This window comes from Leucopleurus acutus (assembly GCF_964270905.1).
Source record: "Leucopleurus acutus genome assembly, chromosome: 6".
Classification (NCBI taxonomy): domain Eukaryota; kingdom Metazoa; phylum Chordata; class Mammalia; order Artiodactyla; family Delphinidae; genus Leucopleurus; species Leucopleurus acutus.
The window spans coordinates 10,370,332-10,395,461 of NC_139149.1; the positions used below are offsets into that span (position 1 = coordinate 10,370,332).

General features: G+C 36.8%; 1 protein-coding gene across 2 annotated transcripts in view; it reads right to left on the bottom strand.

Moving 5' to 3' along the window:
• Positions 1-25,130, bottom strand: part of CNTNAP5 (contactin associated protein family member 5) — a gene marked incomplete at both ends in the record, with an annotated part of 877,051 nt that overhangs the window by 153,135 nt on the left and 698,786 nt on the right. For both annotated transcript variants that reach the window (XM_082841270.1, XM_082841269.1), the window contains one exon: positions 1,107-1,263. In XM_082841270.1, coding sequence (XP_082697396.1) covers positions 1,107-1,263 — 157 coding nt within the window. The remainder of the gene's footprint in view (positions 1-1,106; positions 1,264-25,130) is intronic.

Consider the following 25,130-nt stretch of genomic DNA (forward strand, 5'->3'; position numbering starts at 1 on the left):
CTCTCTGTAATCTACATTCCTCTACCTTAAGGTGCAAAAGTGAGAAAATTATGAAAGATTAATAGGTTTGTTTTCTCTGTCAAATTTATGTTTACCAAAGGAGAAAGGGGAGAGGAGGGATAAATTAGGAGGTTGGGATTAACATATGCACACTATTATATATAAAATAGACAATCAATTGTATTGCACAGGGAACTCTACTCAATATTCTATATTGTAGTTGCACAGGGAACTCTACTCAATATTGTATTGCACAGGGAACTCTACTCAATATTCTATAATAACCTAAATGGGAAAAGAACCTGAAAAACAATAGATATATGTATATGTATAACTGCATCACTTTGCTGTACACCTGAAAGTAACACAACATTGTAAACAAGTACATTTCAATACAAAATTTTTAAAAAATCATAAAAAAGGACCTACTGTATAACACAGGAAATGTATGATCATTACAAGATATATGCTTATAGATTATTACAAGATATTGAGCATATATCTTGTAATAATCTATAAGGGAAAAGAAACTGAATATATATATCACTGTGCTGTATACCTGAAACTAACATATTGTAAATCAACTATGCTTCAATAAAAAATAATACAAAAAAAAGAATTAATAGCTTGTTATGAGGATTAAATAGGTGTTTAATAAATATAAATTTTCTTTTCTCTATTTTTAGTGGCAATAATAGGGCAGGCCAGTGACTGGATCATCAGTGGGACAATGGGAGAATAAAGAAACAGTCTGTATAATTACACATCCCTATCTCCCACACCTTCTCCCAAAGCCTATATTCTACACATTACAGAAATGCTGACTAAATCGCAAAGCTAAATATTACATTTCATTCTCCTGTTGAAAATGGAATGTTCAGAATATAAAGGGGTGATGGTGTGGCAACACGCTATGTGTTACAAACTTCAGCAATAGCCCTGAAAGTACGAGGACTAGAAATTTCCAAAGTTAAAGCAATCACCCTTATTCAGGAGCCCTAGTTCATATTGAATCTCTCATCCATTCTCTTTTATCTTAGGGGACATTTTATGCATCCCTTCATGGGCATCCTCCACGAGTGCAGAGGGTTCAGGACGCCCATTACCATTCGTCCTTGTCAGCGTCACAATTGCAAAAGTGTCGAATGTCCAGGCAGCTCTCGTCTAGGCCACAGTCACACTGCTGAACTCCGGGAGGGGCGCCTCCCCAGTAGGGGTGTCTTTCATTGGACCGTCCGATCCACCAGGTCAATGGGGTTCCATCTGAAAGACAAGATGCTTCACAAGTCAGAGGGGAGCAAGCCTGAAATAGCACAGAGGATGTCACAGAAACTGAGATGAAAATGTCTCGAAGGATATATATACATTGAACGTATGTATGCACATATATATATACATATGTGCATACATACGTACAATGTATATATATCCCTCCCTCCCTCCCTTCTTTCCTTCCTCTTTTCCCTTCTGTTCTTTCTCCTTCACTTCTGTTATCTCTCCTTTCTTTCTTTCCTTTTTCTTTCTTTCTTCCTTCCTTCCTTTTTTTTTCCTTCTTTCTTTTTCTTTCTTCCTTCCTTCCTCCCTTCCTTCCTTTCTTTTATTTCTCTCTCTCTATCTCTCTCTCTCTATATGCACACACATAAAGAGATATCTATATACATGTGCTCATATAAACAACACTTCCATGAAAAGCGTTTCTATAATAGGATATTGATTAATCACAATGTTTAGACTCAAGGTCACAAGCTCAAATGCTAACCAAATCAGGCAGGCATCACAATTGAGTAAACTGGGCTAGACCTTAGACCAAAAATATTGAATATATAGATACAAAAATTAATTTCCTTTTAAAACTACAAAACGATAAATAGTAGCATGAGGGCCAATATTAGCCCGACCTTAGTCCTCAGTTTCTGGTAGACTGTGGGGAGGGGTGGACACGAAGGTGAGGGGGAGAGTGTTGGCTCAGAGGACAGGGTGGCCCTGTCTTACCCCACACTGATTTCTGTCATGACAAAGATTAACGCCAGGGTTACCATATCTTTTGAATTTTTTAAAGAGAAGTCACAATATTTGAAGTTCAAAAGTTTGGACAAAAGAAATATTATGAAGGTCAATACTGCATAGGCCAATGAAATCCCTCTGTATGTCATATTTAACCCATACAAAGCTAGGATGCAACCTCTAATTTCTGGTTTATGTAGTTAACAGAAAACTATTTTTGAGTCTTGTCCTTGTCAATTTTCAATTCTTTTTTCTTTGCAAAGTTTAGTTTAGTAAAATCTGTTGAAGTTATCTTGTATAATTGGGAATATTTAAGTAGATAAAAATTATTATCCAGAAGATGATAAGATATCCAAAACAATAGATGTAGGCAGAGATAGAGGTGTTATATACCCTTAGGCTGAATGGGGTTAGGCCTAGTTCCTCTTTGGAAACCACTGGTCTGTTTCTGTTTGGCATACAACAGGCACTTAATATGTGTTTATTTTTTAAAAATGAAAGAAAGAGTTATTGAGAGCCATTTTTCATGATTTATCATTTTAAAGTAGAATAGTAACTTTTGTCTGAGGATGGCGCTAGGTTGGAATTCTGCCTAGTCAAGATTTGATTTCATATACAACTCCTGATGTACAAACATATAATTTACAAATTATTCATGTATACAAATAGCAACAACTTTCTCTGAATTGCATTCATTACTAACATCCTTATGGAAGTCACTGAGGCAAGTAGGAAGAGAATGACAATCTGGGTTTTCCAAGAACCTGTAAGTAATGAGAAGAAGATAAAACAAATACTAAGAAACACAAAAGTATCTTAGGGGTGCTGAGTCAGGGGGCAGACAGCCTGAAGGACTATACTCACCCCAAAATACTACTCTTCACACTGTCTAAAATGTTTCAAGTCCCTTTGTTAGCTTTTAAGTTAGAATCCCAGTTAGAGGTGTCTGTTTACTAGTATCTTCTTTTTAAAGAATAATTCTAAGCAGTACAAATCCATTTAACCTATTTCCAAACAGCTATAAGTCATTGGACACTAGTTCAAATGAATTGCTTTCTTTCTAACCACTAGTTCAGATAAGCCATACTCAAGTGGCCTAGAGGTCTGGTGGGTTTACTTAGAACAAAAAGCACTTTCAGGACTGAGGTAAGCTTAGGTGGATCGTCCCAGTGTGTGAGTCCAGGTAACACAAGGGTAAAACATTGTGTGTTCAGATGTTTGTGAATGTTGGCTTTGGGCACAAGATATGGGAAGAAACCTCTCCACTTCTCCCTCCTGGCACTTCCCAGACCTCTCCTCCATAATCGAGAACCCTGATCACATGGTGAAATTCAATGTCATCATGAATTATTTTTGTTTATAAGCAGAATCAAAGGTGTGATCTTAGTAATAGCATTATTATCAATGGTCTCAATTCTGAAAAACCAATTTGTGTACACTCTGGTGCAAATGTTGCCTTCTAGTAGGTTTACCAATTCTTACTTGGTGCCTTAAATCCCTAGAAGTGCCCGTAGCCGCTCAACACTTTGTTTTGTTTCGAATCTACCAGTGCCTTGTGTCACTGAGGCTTGGGATCCCCTCCTCATGTCTGACAATTAGTATAAAAGTTGCAAACTGTTTTGACTGATTGAATATCAATGAGCAAGAAGAAAGAAAAGGAAATGTAGAGAATAAAGAAGAAACACACACATATATTTGAGAGCAGGAGGGTTACAGCAGGATTTTCCTCTTAGATGTCCCAGGTTTGTGATTATTCCCCCACGGAGTATGAGCTGGAACATAACAAATGAAGAAACTGACGATCAAAAAGGGTGACTGATTTGTTTTCATTCATGACTCTAATGATGTAGTCAGGAAGAGAATCGGCACCCTTTCTCCAAATTTTGGCCACTGGAGAAATTGGATTTCCTGCATGTGTTATAGTGGGCTCATGGGAGTAGTAAATATCCCCGCCCCACTGATGTCTTAGTCTTGCTACTTGCTTTCCCCGCTGGAACACAGACTGAAATGATGGCATGTCAGCTCAGTCTAGACCACTGCTCCTGGGACCACCTCTGACACCACGGGAGAACACAATCCAGATGGTCACAGCCTCTCCTGGTGGACCTCAGGATGTGGCACACGGAGCACAGCCATCCTGCCTGACGCTCAGACCTGTGAGCATGAGAAAAAGTCCTGAACACTGTATGCCACTGAGCCGTGGCAATTGGCAGTATAGCATTATTGTGGCAATCACTGATAAAACACAAAGCAAATATCAACCACATACAAAAATTCTGTAGGGATTCTAAGGAAGTAAAACACAGTGATCAAGGACAGTCCTGCTTTCAACTGCAGTTTGGTTGGAAACATAAATAAAGAGACATCGGTGAATGAGGAAGATAAAGAGAAACACCAATTCTGTTTGGCTCAACTAATTATCTATCTTTTGGCCCATAAATGTAAGCAGTTAGAGCCGACATTTTAGCAGTCCCTTAGGAAGACCCTTCGTTACTGCCGCATATCCCTTTACTTGAACCCAATCTGTGTTCACTCTGAGTCCGTCCCAACTCAAGTCCCAATTATTGGCAGGGTAACCCGGACTCTCACACCACCTTTGTCCCCTTCTAATATGGTGCTTGGATCTTCCTGAAATTTAGAGAGCAGTTTCCCCAGTGCTCAAGGTCCTGGCTTAGCTCCTCCTGGCTCAGTGCTCCCACCCATGTATTCCTTTAGAAATTCTGCATAGAACTTTGGAGAAACTATTCCCATGGCTGATTATTGACTGTCACCTGTCACAGCCTCCACTTCTAGGTGACACAAGATTCAAAGCCATATATATATATATATATATATATATATACACACACACACACACACACACACACATACATACACACATATGCATATATAGGATTTATAAAACCTATACATGCATACATATATGTATATGCATGATTTATAAAACTGTGATTAAAAGAAATGATATAATTATGAGTGTATATTATATTATATATATACATATATATAATCATTCCATTCAATTATTGCTTGATTCTATGCTGTGTGGAGGTCACGGGGAGATATCCTAGCTATACAAATTTTAATAGACTATCACTGCCCCAAGGGAGTTCATAACATTTAAGGAAGAAGGACATATACACAGCTAAAAGAAATGTAAGTCAGAATGAGATTAGGGTCAAAATATAGAAGTGAATAAAATGCTAGGAAAGTCCAGAAGAAGAAGCTATGAATTTTGTCCAAGACTCCTGAGAAATGGTTTATGGAAATGATTTTAATTCCATGGAAATGGTGACATTTGACTGGAGGCTTTGTGTTGAGAAGGACTTCAGCAAATGGTGCCACCAGGGAAAAGGGTGCAAGTAAGAGGCACAAGGAAAGGGGATCCGATTTTCACTACAGCATCGTTAGGAAGCAACGGTTTGAAACAACGAGATTTTTGCACATTCTAAAGATATCTTATCTCATTGACTGTAGTTAAGTATTTGAGCTTAAAAATAAGAGGAAGGAGCCACCAAAGTTGTAAGGACAAATAATTACAGATGACTGCACCCAAATGTTTCATTCTATGATCAAAACACAAATCATCCAGATGCTGGTTTAGGAAAGAAGATTCTGGAAACCAAAGAAAGTATTTTACATTCTCTTTCTTTCTAAATAGAATGTAATTTCTAAGGAAAGGTTTAGACCACAAGAAAAACAACCTCTTCCATATCACAAAATAATGTCAGACATTCATCAAAGTCAATCTTGGTCTGACTGCATGCTGATTAGGATCATTAAATCAGAACATATGTCTAATAGCGTGATTAAGAGCTAGTCAGTGACATTAGGAATTAACATTTTTATAATGTTGTTCAACATTCTCTTCTCCCTGCCTATTTAACTGAAGTGAGCCCAGAAAGGAGGGGGTTGCATGAAAGATTAATGATACCGCCTCTCAAAACAAATGATAAAAATCACTTTGATGAGGTCATTTCAACCTGTACTGAACAAACCTCACTAGAATGTACCACAGGGATCCTTCATGGTTAAGCAAAGAGGTAGACAAAATGATTAACTTAAATGATTCTATTTGCATTGTTTTAATTTTTTGTAGGGTAATATAATAATAATTTGCATTTTGATAGTATATTTTATTGGAAGACCTGCAATGAAGAATCCTAGCAAGGTTAAATGACTTGTTCAAAGTCATACAGTCGCTGAAGGCAAATCTGGACTCAAGGATCTGGATCCCTGAAGCTCTCATGTCCTGAACACCCACCTTCCCAATGACTCACAGACTTTCTGACTTTTTAAAGTGCCAAAAACATATAGAGATAATGTGAGCCTTGCAGGGAAAAATGACCAGCTAGAGAAAATGACAATTATTATAAATTTGTGGGAACTGATAACACTAAATGAACACTAAGACCTTTAGTTTATTCCACAATTTCTCTGAGAGGACAGACTTGAAAGCAGTAGTTTCCAGATGTGGGGTGACAAGAATGGAGGGGTATTCCTGTAACCACATCAAACTAATGTGAGAAGAAAGAAACCTTCATTGTGTTAAGACCCATGGACTCGGAGTGGGGCTTATTTATTACCATAGTATACCTATAGTATAGTTAACCTATACTGATTAATATAGTAAACAATTAATGAATGGGAAACAAATTTAGAAAAGTAAAATACCTAATGTCTACATACAATCAGAGAAATAGAGAATTGCAATCAATCTGTGTATTAAGGCACATGTGTCTGTTTTTAACTAGTAATCCTAATTTTTTAAAAATCCAGCATTTATTGAGCATTTAAAATATCAGGAAGTTATATGCACTTTTTATACCCTAGTTTGATCAATCTCCACAACAACACTATGAGGTAAATACTTTTATCTCATTTTACAGATGAGGATACATTACTTGCCCAGGGTCTCTCGGCTAGTCAATGACAGACCCATGCCAAAGCACAGTGATCGCTGTAGGTGATTACAACAGACTCAACAGTGAAATCCCTGCCCCCACTGTTGTTCCATCCCCTAAAAGGTATTCTTACAGCAGGAAACAGGGACGTCTAAAGTCTAATTCAGATGATTTATCTCTCTGATTAAAATCCTCCAGTATTCTATGTCTGTGGGTCTACTTCTGTTTTGTAAATAAGTTCATTTGCATCATTTTTTAGATTCCACATATAAGCGATATCATATGATATTTGTCTTTCTCTGTCTGGCTTACTTCACTTAGTATGACAATCTCTAGGTCCAACCTTGCTGCTACAAATGGCATATTTCATTCTTTTTTATGACTGAGTAATATTCCATTGTATATATGTACCATATCTTCTTTATCCATTCATCTGTCCGTGGACATTTAGGTTGTTTCCATGTCTTGGGTATTGTGAACAGTGCTGCTATCAACATAGTGGTGCATGTATCTTTTTGAATTATAGTTTTCTCCAGATATATGCACAGGAGTAGGATTGCTGGACCATATGGTAATTCTATTTTTAGTATTTTAAGGAACCTCCATACTGGTTACCAAGGTGGGGGGTGGTGGAGGGATAAATTAGGAGTTTGGGATTAACATATATACACTCCTCTGTATAAAACAAACAACAAGGACCTGCTGTATAGCACAGGAAACTATACTCAACATTTTTTAATAACCAATAAGGGAAAAGAATCTGAAGAGTATATATAACTGAATCACTTTGCTATACACCTGAAACTAACACAACATTGTAAATCAACTATACTTCAATTTTTAAAAAGTCCTCCGATATTAGCTCAATACAAGAATAAAACCCAGCGTCTTCCTGTGGCCCCTAAGGCCCCGTACATCTGGTTCCTGCACTTTTCAGCCTTACTTCCTCCCTGGCTCCAGCTGTACTGGCTGTGCCTCAGGCCCGCACAGATGCTCTTCTGGGTTTACTGTCTCTGCCCAAATCCAACTTCTCATCGGTTTTTACAGTGCCTGATTGTCTTGTATCATTGGATCTTGAAATTAAAGCTCACCTCTTCCCCGTTGACCTTATTTACAATACTCCAAAGTCACTCCATTATTTTCTTAGGAATACTTAGGACCACCTGAAATCATACTTTGTTTGTTTGTTGCTGTTTGTTTGCTTAACATGGTCCTTATTTGTCATTAGAGTTGGAGAAAGGGCTTTTAAGTCTTGTTCATGACTATATCCCCAGCATGTAGAATGTTCCTGGTTTGTGCTAAGAATTAAATTCTTCTTTGGTGAATCAACAAGTGACTAAATGCCAAGAAAAAGAAACATCAGCACAGAAGGATTTCACACATATGACATTTAAAAAATTGTTTCAGGAACGTATATGGTTATGCGGCCTTTAGTCTTTATAGAGGTATATTCATAGTTGGCATTTTAGGCCATCATTGAAGACATCAAACATTTTTTTTTGTCACTTTAGTGATAGGCCCAGAGAATGACACCCATCAAGGCTTCGAACAAGTGCTTACTATAAACGTGGCATAGAATGAGATCACCGTACATAAAGGTGTCCCCGTACCACTTCATTTGTGTATTTAACAAAATGACTAAGTATCTGGACAAGACACTTACCTGGTTAGAGTATAAAAAACAGAATAAATATAAACTCTGCCATTTGGACCCTCACAATGTAGTAAATGAGAAAAAAATGTTAAATATTACCTTTAACTCAAGTTAGAATAAAATAAATTTGAGGTAGAATTTTAAACAACGTGTAGAAAGTCAAGAGGAAAAAAAAGGCTAAAGTTTAGTGAAGAGTACAGTTCTGGAGAAAACTCCAAATTCATCCCTTTTTTGAATATACCTTCCTTTTCTGTTTTCCAGCCAGTGGAAGAAAGTTGGATTTTCATACCATTAGACTCAAAACAAGGTTCACATAAGTTATGTCATTCAACCCTCCTAACAGCTTTGTGAAGTTTTTCATTTTTATTTTACAGATAAATTGATGCTAATGAAGGATAAGTTTCTCAAGATCACACAGATAGGAAAACTTGAATGTAGATCTTGTGGGTCCAAACCCCCAAATAATATTTTTATTGTATCTTATGAAATCTAGTCCTATGATAAATAGAAACAGGATGGTATTTATTCATAGAAATTGGTCTTGAGTTGAAATTATGAATATGCATCAAATAATTATTTTATTGGCAAAAGCACAGGGCCTTACTGAGTATGCATTCCCAATATCTTGGGAATATTTCAAACTGCATTATCTCCCCAATTATATTGGTCTATTTATTATTTACCTAAGAATCAATCAAACAAAAATACCTGCAAACACAAATGTTCCAACGATTACCATTGTTTCTAAGACTTATTTGCCTGAACTCCTATAACTTTGCTTAACAGATACCTAAGGAAGTGATAGGCCATCATATAATAAGGAATCTATTGAAATTTCCCTCTAGAAATCTTGGATCAATGTTTCTCAAAATGTTGTTTCTGTCTGACTTTAATCAAAATAATCTGGCGTTTTTGTAAGAGCACGGGTTCACAGCATCTTTTCCCAGACACGCAGTGAGTGAAGCTTCAAATTCTCCATTTCTATCATACAAAGTGATGCTGAAATGTTGCACACTAAAATTTTAGAATCACTGGTTAGAAGGTTCGAACCTTATTCAAAAATGTTCAAATACTCCCTTTTATTTTTGAAAAATTCTTATTCAACGACACTGCAGATTGCTAAGTACGAATAAGCTTAGTTTCAGATTTAATTTCATTATCAAAACATGTGCATTAGATTATATTCATTTCTGCTAAAGAAAGATATCATGATAGGAGAAGATGAATAAAATACATAACAAAGATTAAGTTTAACCTGTAACTGAGGAAAAGGTCACTGAAATTTTTATGAACTAATTTCTTCTGTTTTGTCTTGGTCTAATAGAAAAATGGTAGTGTGCATTTGATGCTGCTAATCGTCTCATGAATTCCCTAGAAGTTTCCCCAAGAGAACCATCTCCCGTTATCCTTCTTTCTCTACCCACCCCCCAAAGAAGTATCTCCCAAAGTTATCCATCCTTCTCTAACCCACATCCCCAACCCACTGCAGTTCATTTTCTTTAGCAAACTCTGTTTCATATTTTGGAAAGATTAGGGAAGGCCAGTTCAAGTTCTCTTAATTTTCTTCTACTCTGACTCAAAAAAGAAAGAAAAAAATGTTACACTCTCCCACTTCTTGTGTCAAATGTCTCCCATGCTCACTTTTCATCTGTTTTGATGGGAAGATGATGAACTTTGTCCTCTATCCATCCTATTCCTCTCTATGTCTACTCATTGGTCTCTCCACTCATCCATCCTCTTGTTTTTACCAGAATCCTTCCCACTCACAACCTTTTGGTGGGTCTGGCCCTTGGCGATATGAAATATTTTTCTTTGTCCTTCATAGATATTTCATCTGTTACTTATACACAAATGTCTAAAAAGTCTAGATTCTCCTGTCCTGCATTCTTTCCTGGGTTGTTTGGTGGACACATCAGTATTTTCCAAAACTTCCTCACAAAGCATGAAGAATATTTATCACTCATTATCCTATGAGTATGTACATAAAATAGGCACACAGAGGTATTCACACATCCATATTCCCCAATAGCTCCTAATCTTTCATGAAATAAAGGCACTCAATAAATCAATAACTGTGTTAAATAAAGTGAGAAAGGAGTAAATGTTACATTGCTAATCAAAATGCCATTGTGATCATTCAGGTTGATAAACCAACTCTAAGTCTTTGTTACCATTTGCCAAGGCGACAACTAACCCACTATGGTTTATAGCATGAGACTTTAAACCATATTGTAAATTCTTCCTGATGATGGCATATTTTGTGGGACTTTTTGTGTGAAAAACATGTAACAGAGGGTGAGAATGCTTATGTAAGACAGTCCTACTGTTTAACCAACTAATACAGATTCCATGTAAATTGCAGAAAGTTAGAAATAAACACATACACCCTGCCATGCCCTTTCTTGCCTGAATCTTCTTTTTAATTTCTTCTTTCCTCTTCTCTCTGGTTCTCCTTTTCCTTTTTTTTTCTTTTTCATTCTCTGTCTGTCTCTCTCTCTATCCCCCTCACTCTTACTCTTTCTCTCTCTCCCCTCTTTCCATCTTCCTTCCCTTTTTCCCTCTCTTCTCTCACTTATGTCCCTCTCTCCCTTCCCCCAATTGTTTTCACTTCTCTCGTTCCTTCTTTTTTTCTCCATCTTTTTTCTTTGATCCACCTCCAACAATAACTCTCTATTTCTTCTTTTTTAAACACATAAACACAATCACAGATACAAGAAGAATTGATCACAATTCTGTCCATGACATTCTATCACTGACGGTTGGTAGACATTACCTGGTTATGTTAAAAAAAAAAAAAAAGATAAGAAGAGAAGAAAAATGAAAGACCTAGCTGGAATGCTTTACATAAATATCTACATGAATCAAGCTTTTCCAAATTATAATAGGTGAGCAAATTCATCAAAGAGATCATGAAGGAGACGAAGTAATCTTGCTTTGCACAGTGTTAATGAACGAACAACAAACCCCTATTTATTTATTTCTGTACTTGATACATAACTGATGGCTGTAAGTCTCATATTCTTTAGAGGTCTGAACAAGGCACAGACAGAAAGTTGATGGAGCTCACAGATCATATTCATTAGGAAGGTTTGGAAACAGTGCAAGGCAGCAGCATAAGAAGAATGGGCACAGAGCAGCTTGCATGATGAATAAAATATGAAGAACTTTGCAATTACACAGACCAGAGAGAAGTGGCCAGAGGATCATCAGCATAATGATAGTAATAAAAATAGGAGTTCATGCCTGTATCTCCTATTTCACATCCCCAAATCTGAATAATATTTATTAACCACTCTCCTGTTTATGGTTATTTGCAGGGTACATAACAAAAAATAAAGCGAGGCTATGAGTTTCCTGCCTTCAAGAAATTTTTTGTTGTTGTTGTTCCATGAGTGCCCACAAAGGTCATTTAATTATTCTGAAAGATATTCTACAATCAAAAAATATATGAAAGTGGTAATTTTGGTTTCCGAACAGGAATATGTCCTTTAAAAGACTGCTTTATATTTTATTTTATTATCTTTTATTTTTATTTATTTATTTTTTGTGATATGCAGGCCTCTCACTGTTGTGGCTTCTCCCGTGCCGGAGCACAGGCTCTGGACGCGCAGGCTCAGCGGCCATGGCTCACGGGCCCAGTCGCTCCGCGGCATGTGGGATCTTCCTGGACCGGGGCACGAACCCATGTCCCCTGCATCGGCAGGCGGACTCTCAACCACTGCGCCACCAGGGAAGCCCCTGCTTTACATTTTAAACATTAGATAAAATGACCAGTTGAAAACATTGATTAACCATTTGTGTCCATACAAAGTAATTTTCTAAATTAAAAAAGTGAAAAAATATTAACTAGTGTTTATGTAGGACTTACAGTGTACCAGATGCTATGTTTCCTCATCATAAAAGGTAGAAAGCAAGCAATATTACAAGAGGTTGGCAGTGATCTACCTAAGGGCAGGGATGATTAGTAATCATTATACACCCAGCAAATACTAGACACAGTAATTTTTTAAATAACAACTGAATATATATGTGTATGTGTATGTGTATGTATATATTACACATATATCTCATACATACATGTTTGTAGATATATATATCTGTACACACACGTACACACACAATGTCTATTGCCTTATCCTATGTAAAAGATATTACAGTATAAACACTCTTAAAGGTAATTCCAATACAATTCCCCCAAAGATGAATTATTTAACCTAAGATTTGAGACAGGAACATTATCAAGAAATGTGTAGCTATATTGTTCCCAGTCAGGCATATATTTTATCAGATAACATGATGTGGGGCTTCATTCTGCAAAAGTCACTTTGTTGCTATCACCAGGAAAAGCTAAGTGATTGGACTAGAACATGATATACTATATCTAGACTCAACTCCAGTGCTGGCAAACCTATTCCTTGTCTCCTATCAGGATATACCATTAACAGAGGCCTCCTTCTAGGATCTCAGTCAATAGGAACAAGTCAGTTAAGGGGCCTTTCAGTTGACAGAGACAGCTAATGCATTGTTGGTTGCTCTTCAAAGTCTAGAATCACATTAGAGAAACGAGCATATTACCAAGGGGGGGAAGGTTCTTCTGAGGGTTAACAGGTTTCTAGGACCAATTTAAGCAAGACCTAAGATCCAGGACTCATTTCTGGTTCTATGGAATTTATTCCAAAATAGAGGATATTATTGTATCCTAAGTGTCTCTGATTATTCTGGAATTGTGAAGAGCAACTATCATATTTCATCAAATGCCAGTTGCTATATATAAGTTGTGTCATTGTTTTACGCACCACTAAAAATGAAAATTGACTACGAGTTCAACTAAAATATGACATTAATTGTAAAATTCATTCCAATTTCAGAGATACTAAAAACGTAAAAAGAATGTTGGTTTCAATTATTTTTACATATATATAGTCAAGCTTCCCATGACTCATTTCATCTGCAATTAATCCTCTTTTTTAGCTAGTCAGGAAAATTGCTAAGTATCTATTTGTGTTTGTTGTACATATAACAAGGATAAGGAATGTCTCCAACAGGAAACAATAACAGCAAATCCATCAGGATTCTAATAGTTTTCGTATGAACAATAACCACTGTTTAGCTTAAAATAGACATTTAATACCAGTATTTTGTAAAAATATTTAAACACTAGGGCTCTCAAACAAGAAATGCATAATACATGTGGTGATTTCGAAAGAGGGTATATATGTGGAGGCCACAAAAAAAAAAGGTACAAATGAACTTATCTACGAAACAGAAATAGAGTCACAGACATAGAAAACAAACGTATGGTTACGAGGGGAAAGGTGGGGGGATAAATTGGGAGATTGAGATTAACATATAGACACTACTATATATAAAATAGATAACTAATAAGGACCTACTGTCTAGCACAGGGAACTCTACTCAATACTCTGTAATGGCCTATATGGGAAAATAATCTAAAAAGGAGTGGATATACATATATATATATATATATATATATATATATATATATATATATATATATAACTGATTCACTTTGCCGTACATCTGAAAATAACACAACATCGTTAATCAACTATACTTCAATATTAATGTAAAAAAATAAAGCATATAAAATATTAAATTAAAAAAAACAGGGTCTGAAAAGTCTCTGACAGTCCCTTCCTTTAAATCTAAGTGGGCTTGTGACTACTGAAACCAAGAAAGCAGGACAAAAGTGATACCAGGTAACTTGGCAGGCAAGGTCCTAAAAAGCCATGTCCAGTAGTTGCTGGACTGTAATTTCATGAGAGACTCTTGTTGAGTACATCGTGATAGCCTAAAATACTCGCATGCTTTCTGTATACCAAAGAAGTGAGGAACCCATGCAGCAGTCTGAGGATGCCTTTCTATTAGGATAAACAGGATAACAGAAAGTAGCTGTTACAAATTGGATTATAAATTATCATTTGGTTCAGTTGAAAAGTCAGATTATAAAGAACCATTGAAATCTTTTTGGGAGTTACCAGATTCCCCAAATATCAGTCAGAAGATTCAAAAGGACTTAGAATCATCTTTAAGTTTTTAATTTAATATTTCTATGCCTTAAATTTTACTAAGTTTAAAACTTCTGTGATTAAAAAAACAAATATAAGTAAAATTCTGTATTCTAAAGAATAGTACTTTGGGGGAAGGAGGAATATTATTTATATGTATTCATTTCTCTGATTTCAGATGGTTTTCAAAAAGAACATAATCAATAAATCCAAAATAAAATATAGATCAGAACTGTCTTCATAAGAACAGAAAATGAAATGATGGAAATAAATTATTTTATTTTAAATTCTACTCAATACTCTCTAATGACCTATTTGGGAAAAGAATCTAAAAAAGAGTGGATAGATGTATAACTGATTCACTTCACTGTACACCTGAAACTAACACAACACACAACTAAAACAACATTGTAAATCAACTATACTTCAACAAAAATTAAGAAAAAATTCATTGTGGCGGTAAAAGTGAAAAGAAAGATACTGTCAGTTTTACATTTCTTTTTCTTTTCTTTCTTTTTTTTTTTTGGCTGCGTTGCGTTTTCTTTGCTTTCTCTAGTTGTGGTGAGCGGGGGCTATTCTTCATTGTGGTGTGTGGGCTTCTCATTGCGGTGGCTTCTCTTATTGAAGAGCATGGGCTCTAGCTGCGCAGGCTTCAGTAGCTGCAGCATGTGGGCTCAACAATTGTGGCACACTGGCTTAGTTGCTCCACGGCATGTGGGATCCTCCCGGACCAGGGCTCGAACCCATGTCCCTTGCATTAGCAGGTGGATTCTTAACGACTGCGCCACCAGGAAAGTCCCAGTTTTACATTTCTTACTCACAAAAAGAAGAAATCCAATTCTCAAGGGAGGTAAACAGTTTTTTGAACATTGAATTTTGAAAGTAAGTTTTCATATGAGATCCTTTATGGGAAGACACAAACGAGTCTACTGGAAAATGTCCTCAATAACACACCTACCAAAAAGGGAATACACTGAATTTCACATGGAAAAATTTCTTGAAGGACTTTACATGGAGGAATTTCTTTGAGGTCCTGTGGAAAAAGCTAAGGAACTAATGTTGATAAATTCACACATTACCATCAAGTATGAGCCTTTAAACGAATGGCTTGATGGAAAGGGTGAAATGGGCTTTGGGTGAGTGCTTGATAGAAGACTCTTGGAGGATATACTCTTTGATAAGGGCCCGTGGTGTGTGATGTTGCTTTGAGTTCAGCCCAGATGCTTTAGAGGAGAGACGAGATGATGACACCACCATCTATCCTGTGTACCCAAGCTGGGAAAGGGAGGGAGGGAGAGAGCTGGATTTTTAGCTGCTTCCACACCCTGCTTCCCCATGCACATTACTCTCCACATGATTGGAGCATAGCAGGCTCTCAGAAAAAAAGTAACTGATGGTGACAGGTGTAACTGTTGTTAGCTCTCTGTAACCGGTGTAGGCTGGATTGTGTCCCCCCAAATTCCTATGTTGAAATGTCAACTCTGAATGCCTCTGGATGTCCTCGTATTTGGAGGCAAGGTCTTTCAAGAGGTGATGAACTTAACATGAGGTTGTTAGGGTGGGGCTCCAATCCAATGTGACCTGGGTCGTACAAGGTCTCTTCCTCTGAAGAGACACAGGGTGTGTGTGTGCACAGCAGGAAGACCACATGGGGGCACAGCAGGAAGGTGGGCGCCTGCATGCCAAGAGGAATGAAAAAGCAACCCTCCCTCTACCTTCATCTTGGACTTCTAGTCTTGAGAAGTGTGAGAGAATTCATTTCTGCTTTTAAGCCATGCAATCTGCAGTATTTTAACACTACAAACACAATCAGTACCATTTACGATTCCCCTCTAAATTTTGAGAGTACTGGACTTTAAAATCCCTGACACATTGAGGGAAAACTCTAATGACCCTGAATGACCAAGGGTTGGGGGGTGGTATTCATGAAAGGAAATAGGGCAAGACAAATTCAGTTTGTCAGTTTGTTTTTTGTAAAGCTGCTAACTTTGATGCCTTCTGTGGGTTTTGCTGGGGCTTTGGTTTGGTTTGTCTGTCTGTTTCCAGCACTTTTCATCTGATTCTTACAGATAAAGCAAGTGGACACAAGTCCTTCTGGCAATTCCAGCTATTGAGATCTGCCCTCCACCCAGTGTGAATAGAAAATTGGGCAGAGCAAAAGTAATTGTTGAAATACACTTTTTTTCTTCTATCTGTTGAACAGGATTTGCTATCTTCACACATCAGGAGGTATATTAGCATTGGGAAAAGTTGGGAACGGAAGCAGACAAATGTTCCACAGAGGGTGGAACAGCATTATTTATGTTGGTAGAGAAGAAAATGATTTTTGCCATCTTAAAATATATCAAAGAAGAAAAGAAAAGAACGTTTCAGAAACTACATTCTCAATATGATCTGATAAAATATAAACTTAACCACTTGTCTTCCAAGAAATTTAGCATTCTATTATCAAACCTAAAGGGATATAGACACCAAAACGATATATTGTGTCATTTGGGGGAAAAAGGGTACAATGAATATATGTTGCTACAGCAAATTAAAGTTGTCATTTTAATTTCTGAATATTTTTGTGTTTTGTATTTTTAAAGTTCCCAGCAAGGCTTGTTCAGGGAAAATGAAATTCCTGGCTCTACCTTGTCTCTCTATGTCCTATGATATGGTCTCTACAACAAGTAGCTCTAAAAGTAGTAGAGTCTCCTGAAAATTTAAAATAATTTTTTAAAATTTATCTTCTGAGTCATTTAAAAATTTGGGGCTGAAAAAAAAAAGTCATTCTCTGAAATACTATCAGCTGCTAAGTTATTCCTGGTGTCATCAATTACACTGTAAACTGATCAGAGCAGAAGGAGAGCTGGGAGAAACAGCCAGATGTGACTCCACAGCTTCTACTGGGGAAATGGGAACACATGTTTTCAGAAAATATTCAAAGAAGGAAACCACTAGATTTTTCAAGAGCTTGAGTGACAATATTTAGCATTGAGTTAAAATGCTTCAGATACACAGTCTGATCACAACTCATAAATTAATCAACAGAAGACATCCGGGAAGCACAATGGCACGTCTCCCAGGAGTGAAGCCCAGTTTTGGGGACTGGTCTCAGATGTGGGGTCAACACGAGACTCAAGTCACCCTGGGATCACGGAGGGACAGTGGCAACTCTAGATTCACAGATAATCCAAATCCGGCTTTGAGTTAAGGATCTTACTACCATCTCTGCTCCACGGGCTATCAGGTTATCCACAGTTCCTCATTCATCCCTGAGAGAAACTCACTCGTCTGAGAGGTCACCTTTTCTCTCTTTCTCCATGACTCTCCTAAAAGAAATCACGTGTTTCAGGCAAAGAAAACTCCAAACAGTCTCCTACCAAAATTCTGACTTCTGAGCCTTTATTTCACAGACCAAGCTCATTTTTTTCCTATGAAAATGTCAGCCATGAGCTCTCCTAAACTCTTGGCAAAAGTGTCAAGTAAGACAACCTTTCTAGCGGAACATTGGCAGTATTTTTAAAGTTTCACAAATCTAAAGCTCTTTTATTTTTTTAATTTTTAAAAAAAATTTTGGGGCTTCCCTGGTGGCACAGTGGTTGAGAGTCCACCTGCCGATTCAGGGGACACGGATTCGTGCCGCGGAGAGGCTAGGCCCGTGAGCCATGGCCGCTGAGCCTGCGCGTCCGGAGCCTGTGCTCCGCAATGGGAGAGGCCACAACAGTGAGAGGTCCGCGTACCGCAAAAAAAAAAAAAAAAAATTCTAAAACGTGTAATTGATTTACAATGTTGCATTTAATTTCTGCTGTACAGCAAAGTGACTCAGTTATACATATATATTCTCTTTCATATTCTTTTCCATTATGGTTTATCACAGGATATTGAATATAGTTACCTGTGCTATACAGTAGGACCTTGTTTATCCATCTTATATATACTAGTTTGTATCTGCTAATCCCAAACTCCCAATCTTTTAAAGATCTTTAAAATAAAAAAAAAAAGAACCTCTTGATAAGAGTATTCATTATGGTATTATTCAGAGTAAAAAAAAATGAGATATAATCTAAATTCTCTCAATAGAGGCATGATTAAATAAATTATCACACAATCACATCAGGAGCCCTTATGCAGGCATGGAAAATTACCTCAGGCAAGAAGTTTTCCAAATTTCTATCATGAAATTGCAATTTGGAAATAAAATTATAAGTAAATGTCATTTAAAAATCCCTTTTTAATAACCAGATATCAGAGCAAATGATATTCCCTCCATTTCCAATCCCATGATAAGCTGACTACTTGGTCAGGCCACATAAAGATGTGTGTGCCTTATATTTCCTTGTAGATTGCATGCCCTGATAGACAAGAACTTTGATTTCATTCATTCATGGAACATTTTGTGTCAAGCACAGTATTAAAAATCTTTGTATCCCCTATGGTGCACACATGTGACAGGAGACAATGAGGGATAAACATTTCTGCAACATGTATTATTTGCTAGCAAGTGTAGGTGGTGATATAGATATGTCATTCTGTTTAATCCCTTTAATATTCTCCAGAAGGAGTTTCATTATACCCACTTTATAGCTAGGGAGACTGAGACTCAAAGAAGTTAAACAATCTACCCAGGGCATAGGGAGAAGAACCTGAAGAATTTAAACCTGACCTTATCAGAGTCCACCTATGCTTTTATCCATGACAGGGCCCTGTCTCCCCTTCTATTGGGGGACACTCAGTAATTTGTGTTCAGTAAAGTCCCTGGCTTGACCTTTAATGAGTCCATGTCATTCCTTTAAGTCATGGATGTGATATTACTTCCTTTGCTTCCAGGGTCTAGAATATTTATATATTTGGTCCCAAAGGAAACAGATTATGAAAACCCATCCAATAGGATTATAATCAGCACACATAATCATCACCACTGTTTCAGGAGGAGCAGCATATTTAAAAGGCAATAGTTAGACTTTTTTTGTTTGTTTTCCAATAAATGGACAGTTTGAGCTCTTTTTTTCTCTTCCAGAGTTTTCACCCTCACACATTATGAAACATTTGAAAAAAATGTCACAAAAGAGAAACGGGAGAAACAAGGGTCAGGGAAATTCACTGATGGGAGCTTCTAGTGAAAACTGAAGTTTGTTGGATTGATTTTTTTTACTTTTTCCTAGGTGTAGAGGTGGGTTTATTAAGTGAAAGTAGGAAAAAGCATCTTTGTCTATTACCAAACCCAGGTAGGACAGCTTTCTTAGGTAGAGAGGAGGAGCTTAATGAATAATAATAATTTACATTTGTAACTTTGTTTTTTCCTAATTTAAAGTTTTATGTTCCACATCTCATCTGGTCAGAATGAGGCAGAGTTGGAAATTTGGTTATTTAGATGAAATCATTCAAACAGCTGTTGTCTTTGTATCTGTTAATCCTCTAATTATTTGGTACAGAGGTGTCAAAAGACTGCTGTGGATAGGCTATAATAACGCCATGTGATTAGTGTTGTCAAGGATGTGTGGATAAATCTACATTCAAACTCTAATATTGTTTTCTCAGAAGTGGGCAAGCAATTTGGAACTTTGGGTATCCCAAGCCATAAGGAAAGTCTAACTTTTACTCTGGAACTGCCTATCCTTATTTACTCCTGTAAAACCTTGTATGAGCATATTCATGTTTGTATCCATCCGTCAAACCAACATGAATGTAAAGAGGACCCAATCAACTGCTCCTGTGGAAGGTAAGAGTCACGTGAGAGAATCCCATCCTACTTTCCCTTAAGTCTCACAGTCCACTGAAATCAGCGTGTCTTACTTCATCTATGTCCTATTTCCCAATATTCTGCCAAGGTTGGCATTTATGTTTGAGTTTTGACAGAACCATGCATAGCTGTGTTTCCATGATTTAAATGTTAGTAGATTCCAGGATCTTAAGTCACGCTGACTGAATCAGAATTTCTGGGGATCAGGCTAAGAAATCAGCATTTAGCAAGCTCCCCAGATGATTCTTATGCACATCATGGTTTGGGGTATACTGTGCCAGTCAAGTCCACGCTTTATTTTACGATTGCCTGTGTCATCTATTTAAACCAATGTTGATTGACTGCCTCTAGGCAGGCGCTACTATGCTACACATTAATGTGCAACATCAACACTACTCAAGCGTCCGCCAAATGTTGAAATGATACAAATTCCACAATTCCATTCTGAAATGAAAACCTTTTATACACTAGAAATGATGCCAACCTGGCAGCATGCAGCCTCTGAGCTTCACTGTGGCAAACATAGCACGCGTTCCTCTCCTCCACCCGCCCTGGAGTCACCATCACACAGCAAATCAAATTGGATTCTAACCATTTTAATTTTCCACCGTGCTCTGGAAATGGCATCATTTGCTATCCTGGTTAAAGGAGATGGTGCTCCTGATTAAAATAATTACATTTTGGGAGCTTGGCCAAATGAAAATAAAGTGTGGAGGACGATCTTCTAGAGATTTAGAAGTGTGTTGAAGAGAATAAGCACCCAAGGTATCAAGGCAGAGGGTGATTATGAGTAATGGGAAAAATTAGGTAAAGGGACACTTGCACTGAATACCACAGAAGTTTTGCCAGACCAGACCTATTTTAGAGAAGGATGATTTCCCAAGAGATGAATGTTTATCCACAGGTTGTTGGAAATTGCAAAGAGACCAGCAGCCTTATTTTATTTCCTCTCATCCTAACTAGGTACCATGCCAGAAAAATCTATCAGCTAATCAATACCTATTTAATCTTCACCTAGTAGTTGCCTATTATTTAAAAAGTGTGTGTAGGCTTGTATTTTCTATTCACCTCGGCAACCCTAATAGCTAACATGGGTCTTTAAACATAGCAGGTGTTTGATTGCTATTTAAGGACAGAAGGAGTATAGAGAAATATAAGATTCTTCATTTCTCTTAAGTTGTTTACAGTTTAATGTAACTAAAAACCAAAGATGATCATCTATTAAAGATATGAAGAGTTTTCAGGTCTTGTACAGGTGGCAGCTTCTATACTAATGCCACTACCACTGCTACACTTAATTTGTCCAGCAATTTCAGAAAGGGACGTATTTTATAAGTGAATTTTCCAAATGATAGATGGGGAAATTTTTTTAGTCATGTAATTTTAAGAAAAAATAAGTACGGTAATTTTTTTTAATGTTACCATTTATTTCTGTTGTCTTTTATTTCTTTCAGCAATGTTTTATACTTTTCATTGTACAAGTCTCTACCACCTTGTTTAAGTTAATTGCTGAGTAGTTTATTCTTTTTGATGATATTGTAAATGGAATTGTTTTTATAATTTCATTTTCAGATAGTTCATTATGTATAGAAACGCAACTGATTTTTGTGTGTTAACTTTGTATCCTTCTACTTTGCTGAATTCATTTATTAGCTCCAGTAGATTTTTTTTTTTTTTTTTGCAGTACGCTGGCCTCTCACTGTTGTGGTCTCTCCCGTTGCAGAGCACAGGCTCCGGATGCGCAGGCTCAGCGGCCATGGCTCACGGGTCCAGCCACTCCGCGGCATGTGGGATCCTCCCGGACCAGGGCACGAACCCGTGTCCCCTGCATCGGCAGGCGGACTCTCAACCACTGCGCCACCAGGGAAGCCCCGGTAATATTTTTATGGCGATTTTCAACTGTCCCAGGCTTTCTTTAGTAGAATATGGCTCGAAATATTCTGGGAATTACTGTGAGCAAGAACTGTATGTACCAGGGTTTGCTTAAATATGTAGAGCCACTGTAACTATTTTCACTTATTAAAATCATTTTCCTTTTGGTGGTGGTTGTGTAGGGGGCTTGGCAGGAATGTGGGGAGAATTTTAAAATAAAAAAGTGCCGATTGAGATGAGAGAAAAAGGAGAGAGTAAATGGAAGAGTGCAGAGGATTTTCAAAGTGATCTTAAAAAGATAACAAATAGGGCTTCCCTGGTGGCACAGTAGTTGAGAGTCCACCTGCCAATGCAGGGGACACAGGTTCGTGCCCCAGTCCGGGAAGATCCCACATGCCACGGAGCGGCTGGTCCCGTGAACCATGGCCGCTGAGCCTGTGTGTCCGGAGCCTGTGCTCCGCAACGGGAGAGGCCACAACAGTGAGAGGCCCACGTACCGCATAAAAAAAAAAAAAAGTTAACAAATAAAAGGAACTAAATCAAAGTACACTTGAGCTTGAAACTATAACTGCTCACAGGACTTTCCTAAACATACATCTCAGTAGAGTTGTTTTTTGTTGAGTTATAAACTTGTATGTTTTATAGGTTCTGGTATATTTCGATGGGCGGTCACCTTGGGAGGTCATTTTGAGAAGAGGTCCTGGAAGGCATTTTGTGTGTCTGTTTATTTATCACACATCCACCTTTCTCTCTTAGCAAGGCAACAGAGACTGGTAGATATGCCGCCATATCCATTCTTCCTCTTTCAATACCAATGTCATTTTGGGGGGAGTATAGTCACCAGGATAAAGATTGTATTTCCAATGCTTCTTTGCAGTAAGGTAAAGTCATGTGACTAAATTCTGGTCAAGGGTATATGAGTAGGAGTGATGTGTGTCCTTTAAAAGAATGACCACCCCTTTGCTTCTTCTGTACTGTGGCTTCTATGGGAACATGGTGATGAGAGCTCCAGGATCAGGCAGGGAAGTTCAGCATCTTGGGGATAGTAGAGCAATGAGAAAGAAGCAGCCTGAACTAAAATAACTTTGGATAACTATGTGAGAGACGCAAATGTATCTCATGCTCAGAACATTGTTATTTTCACTCTATTTCAGCAGTCAAGTGTGCTTTCTAAGTAATAGAATCCAAGCATCAGGACAGCCGTGACCAATGCCTTACCTCTGTATCCTCTGTGGCTAGCCCTATGCCTGACACAGTAGTGCTTGAATAGTTGAGACAGCTCGGTGTGCAGACAGGATCATCCTCAGTGATATACCTACTAAGTGCAGCTGCCATATGTCTCTGATCAAATACTGAATATACTCTGCCTTTCTGATGCCAATAAGGAGAACATTCTTTGCTTCTGATGACAATTTCCTACTTTGTTCTTCTGGTAGTTCTGTCTTTCTTCAACCCACTTGTGAAATTTTACTCTCTAATTTGTCTTAAAAGTTAATAAACAAAACATGCTGGAGTTACACCTAAAGGGTCAATGGGGAATCTTCTACAAGTTAAGAACATGCCTTTGTGAATCTTCACAGACTGGAGGTTTTCCAGATTGTCCCTGGATTCTGGATTCTTAGTAGGATTTAGAGTTAAAATCTATTTACATGTGGTTCTAGTAAAATACAATTATATATTTAATGTTTATTATATTTAACTTATAATAATATATTAATATATAACAAAATATTTATATGTAATATTGTATATAACATTAATATATAATATCAACATTATTAATATTACTTTATAGTATATTAATATAAAATATATTTAATATGTGTCAAATAAACAATTATATATTAAATATATAATTATAATATATAATATAATATGATATATTATATTACATACATAATAATATATGTACTATATAACATATAATAATATAATTATTATATTATATATTATAATATACATTATATAATTATTATATTATATATTATAACATTATTATATTATATATTATATATAAATGTATCATTATAATATATATAATTATATATAATGTATATTTATAATATATGAATATATACTTAATTATCACACAATGTATAGTATAATCTACAGAATAATTTATAATGTATAATGCACACATTACACACTACATATATATATATATATATATATATGTATATGTTAAACTCACAAGCAATATTGTATTCAGAATTTCCTAAATGGGTAGCTACTCTGGCTTTCTTTGAAGAAACAGGAGCTTTCTTACAAATATCCAGTATCCTGAATACCAATGTGAGGCAGTACCTTTGTCTTTGAAATGACACCATATCTGAAACTTGACCTCACCTAAAGCTCACAACACTAAAAACTGAAGTTCTGCTTTTCAATATAGCATCCCAAGCTTTCTTTAGACTGTATTTTCCAAAAGTTTTGTTTTCCACTAAAACTCTATTCTGTCCTTGGTGTCTATGGTTGGGTCGGCCTGAAATTAAAAAAAAAAAAAAAAAGAATTAGAGATGATGTCCAAACACAGCGGAAAAACATTTTATGTTGCCCTTGAAGGCAGGAGTAGGGGGCAGAGGTGGTCAATAAAATTGATATCTTGATGTGTGACACCCCTTCCTCGCCAGCATTTCAGAACTGGGATCTGATCTGAGAAAAAGTGCCAATTACTTGTGGTTTTACATCAAAATCTGTAGTTCCAGGTTTCACTCTCCTCAGAAAGGAAATTGGAGAGATCAGATTGCTAAGTGCATATTGGAATATTTAAAGATGTTTAATGAGATTTGTAGGAAGAGCCAACTTTTATTCAAACCTTCCATAAGTATGAGTATAAAAATAAGATTTTAATCTAAACATAAAAGCATAAAAACTTTATAGTTTTCTATTATTTATTTTTATTTATTTTTTAATTGAAGTATAGTTGATTTACAATATTATTA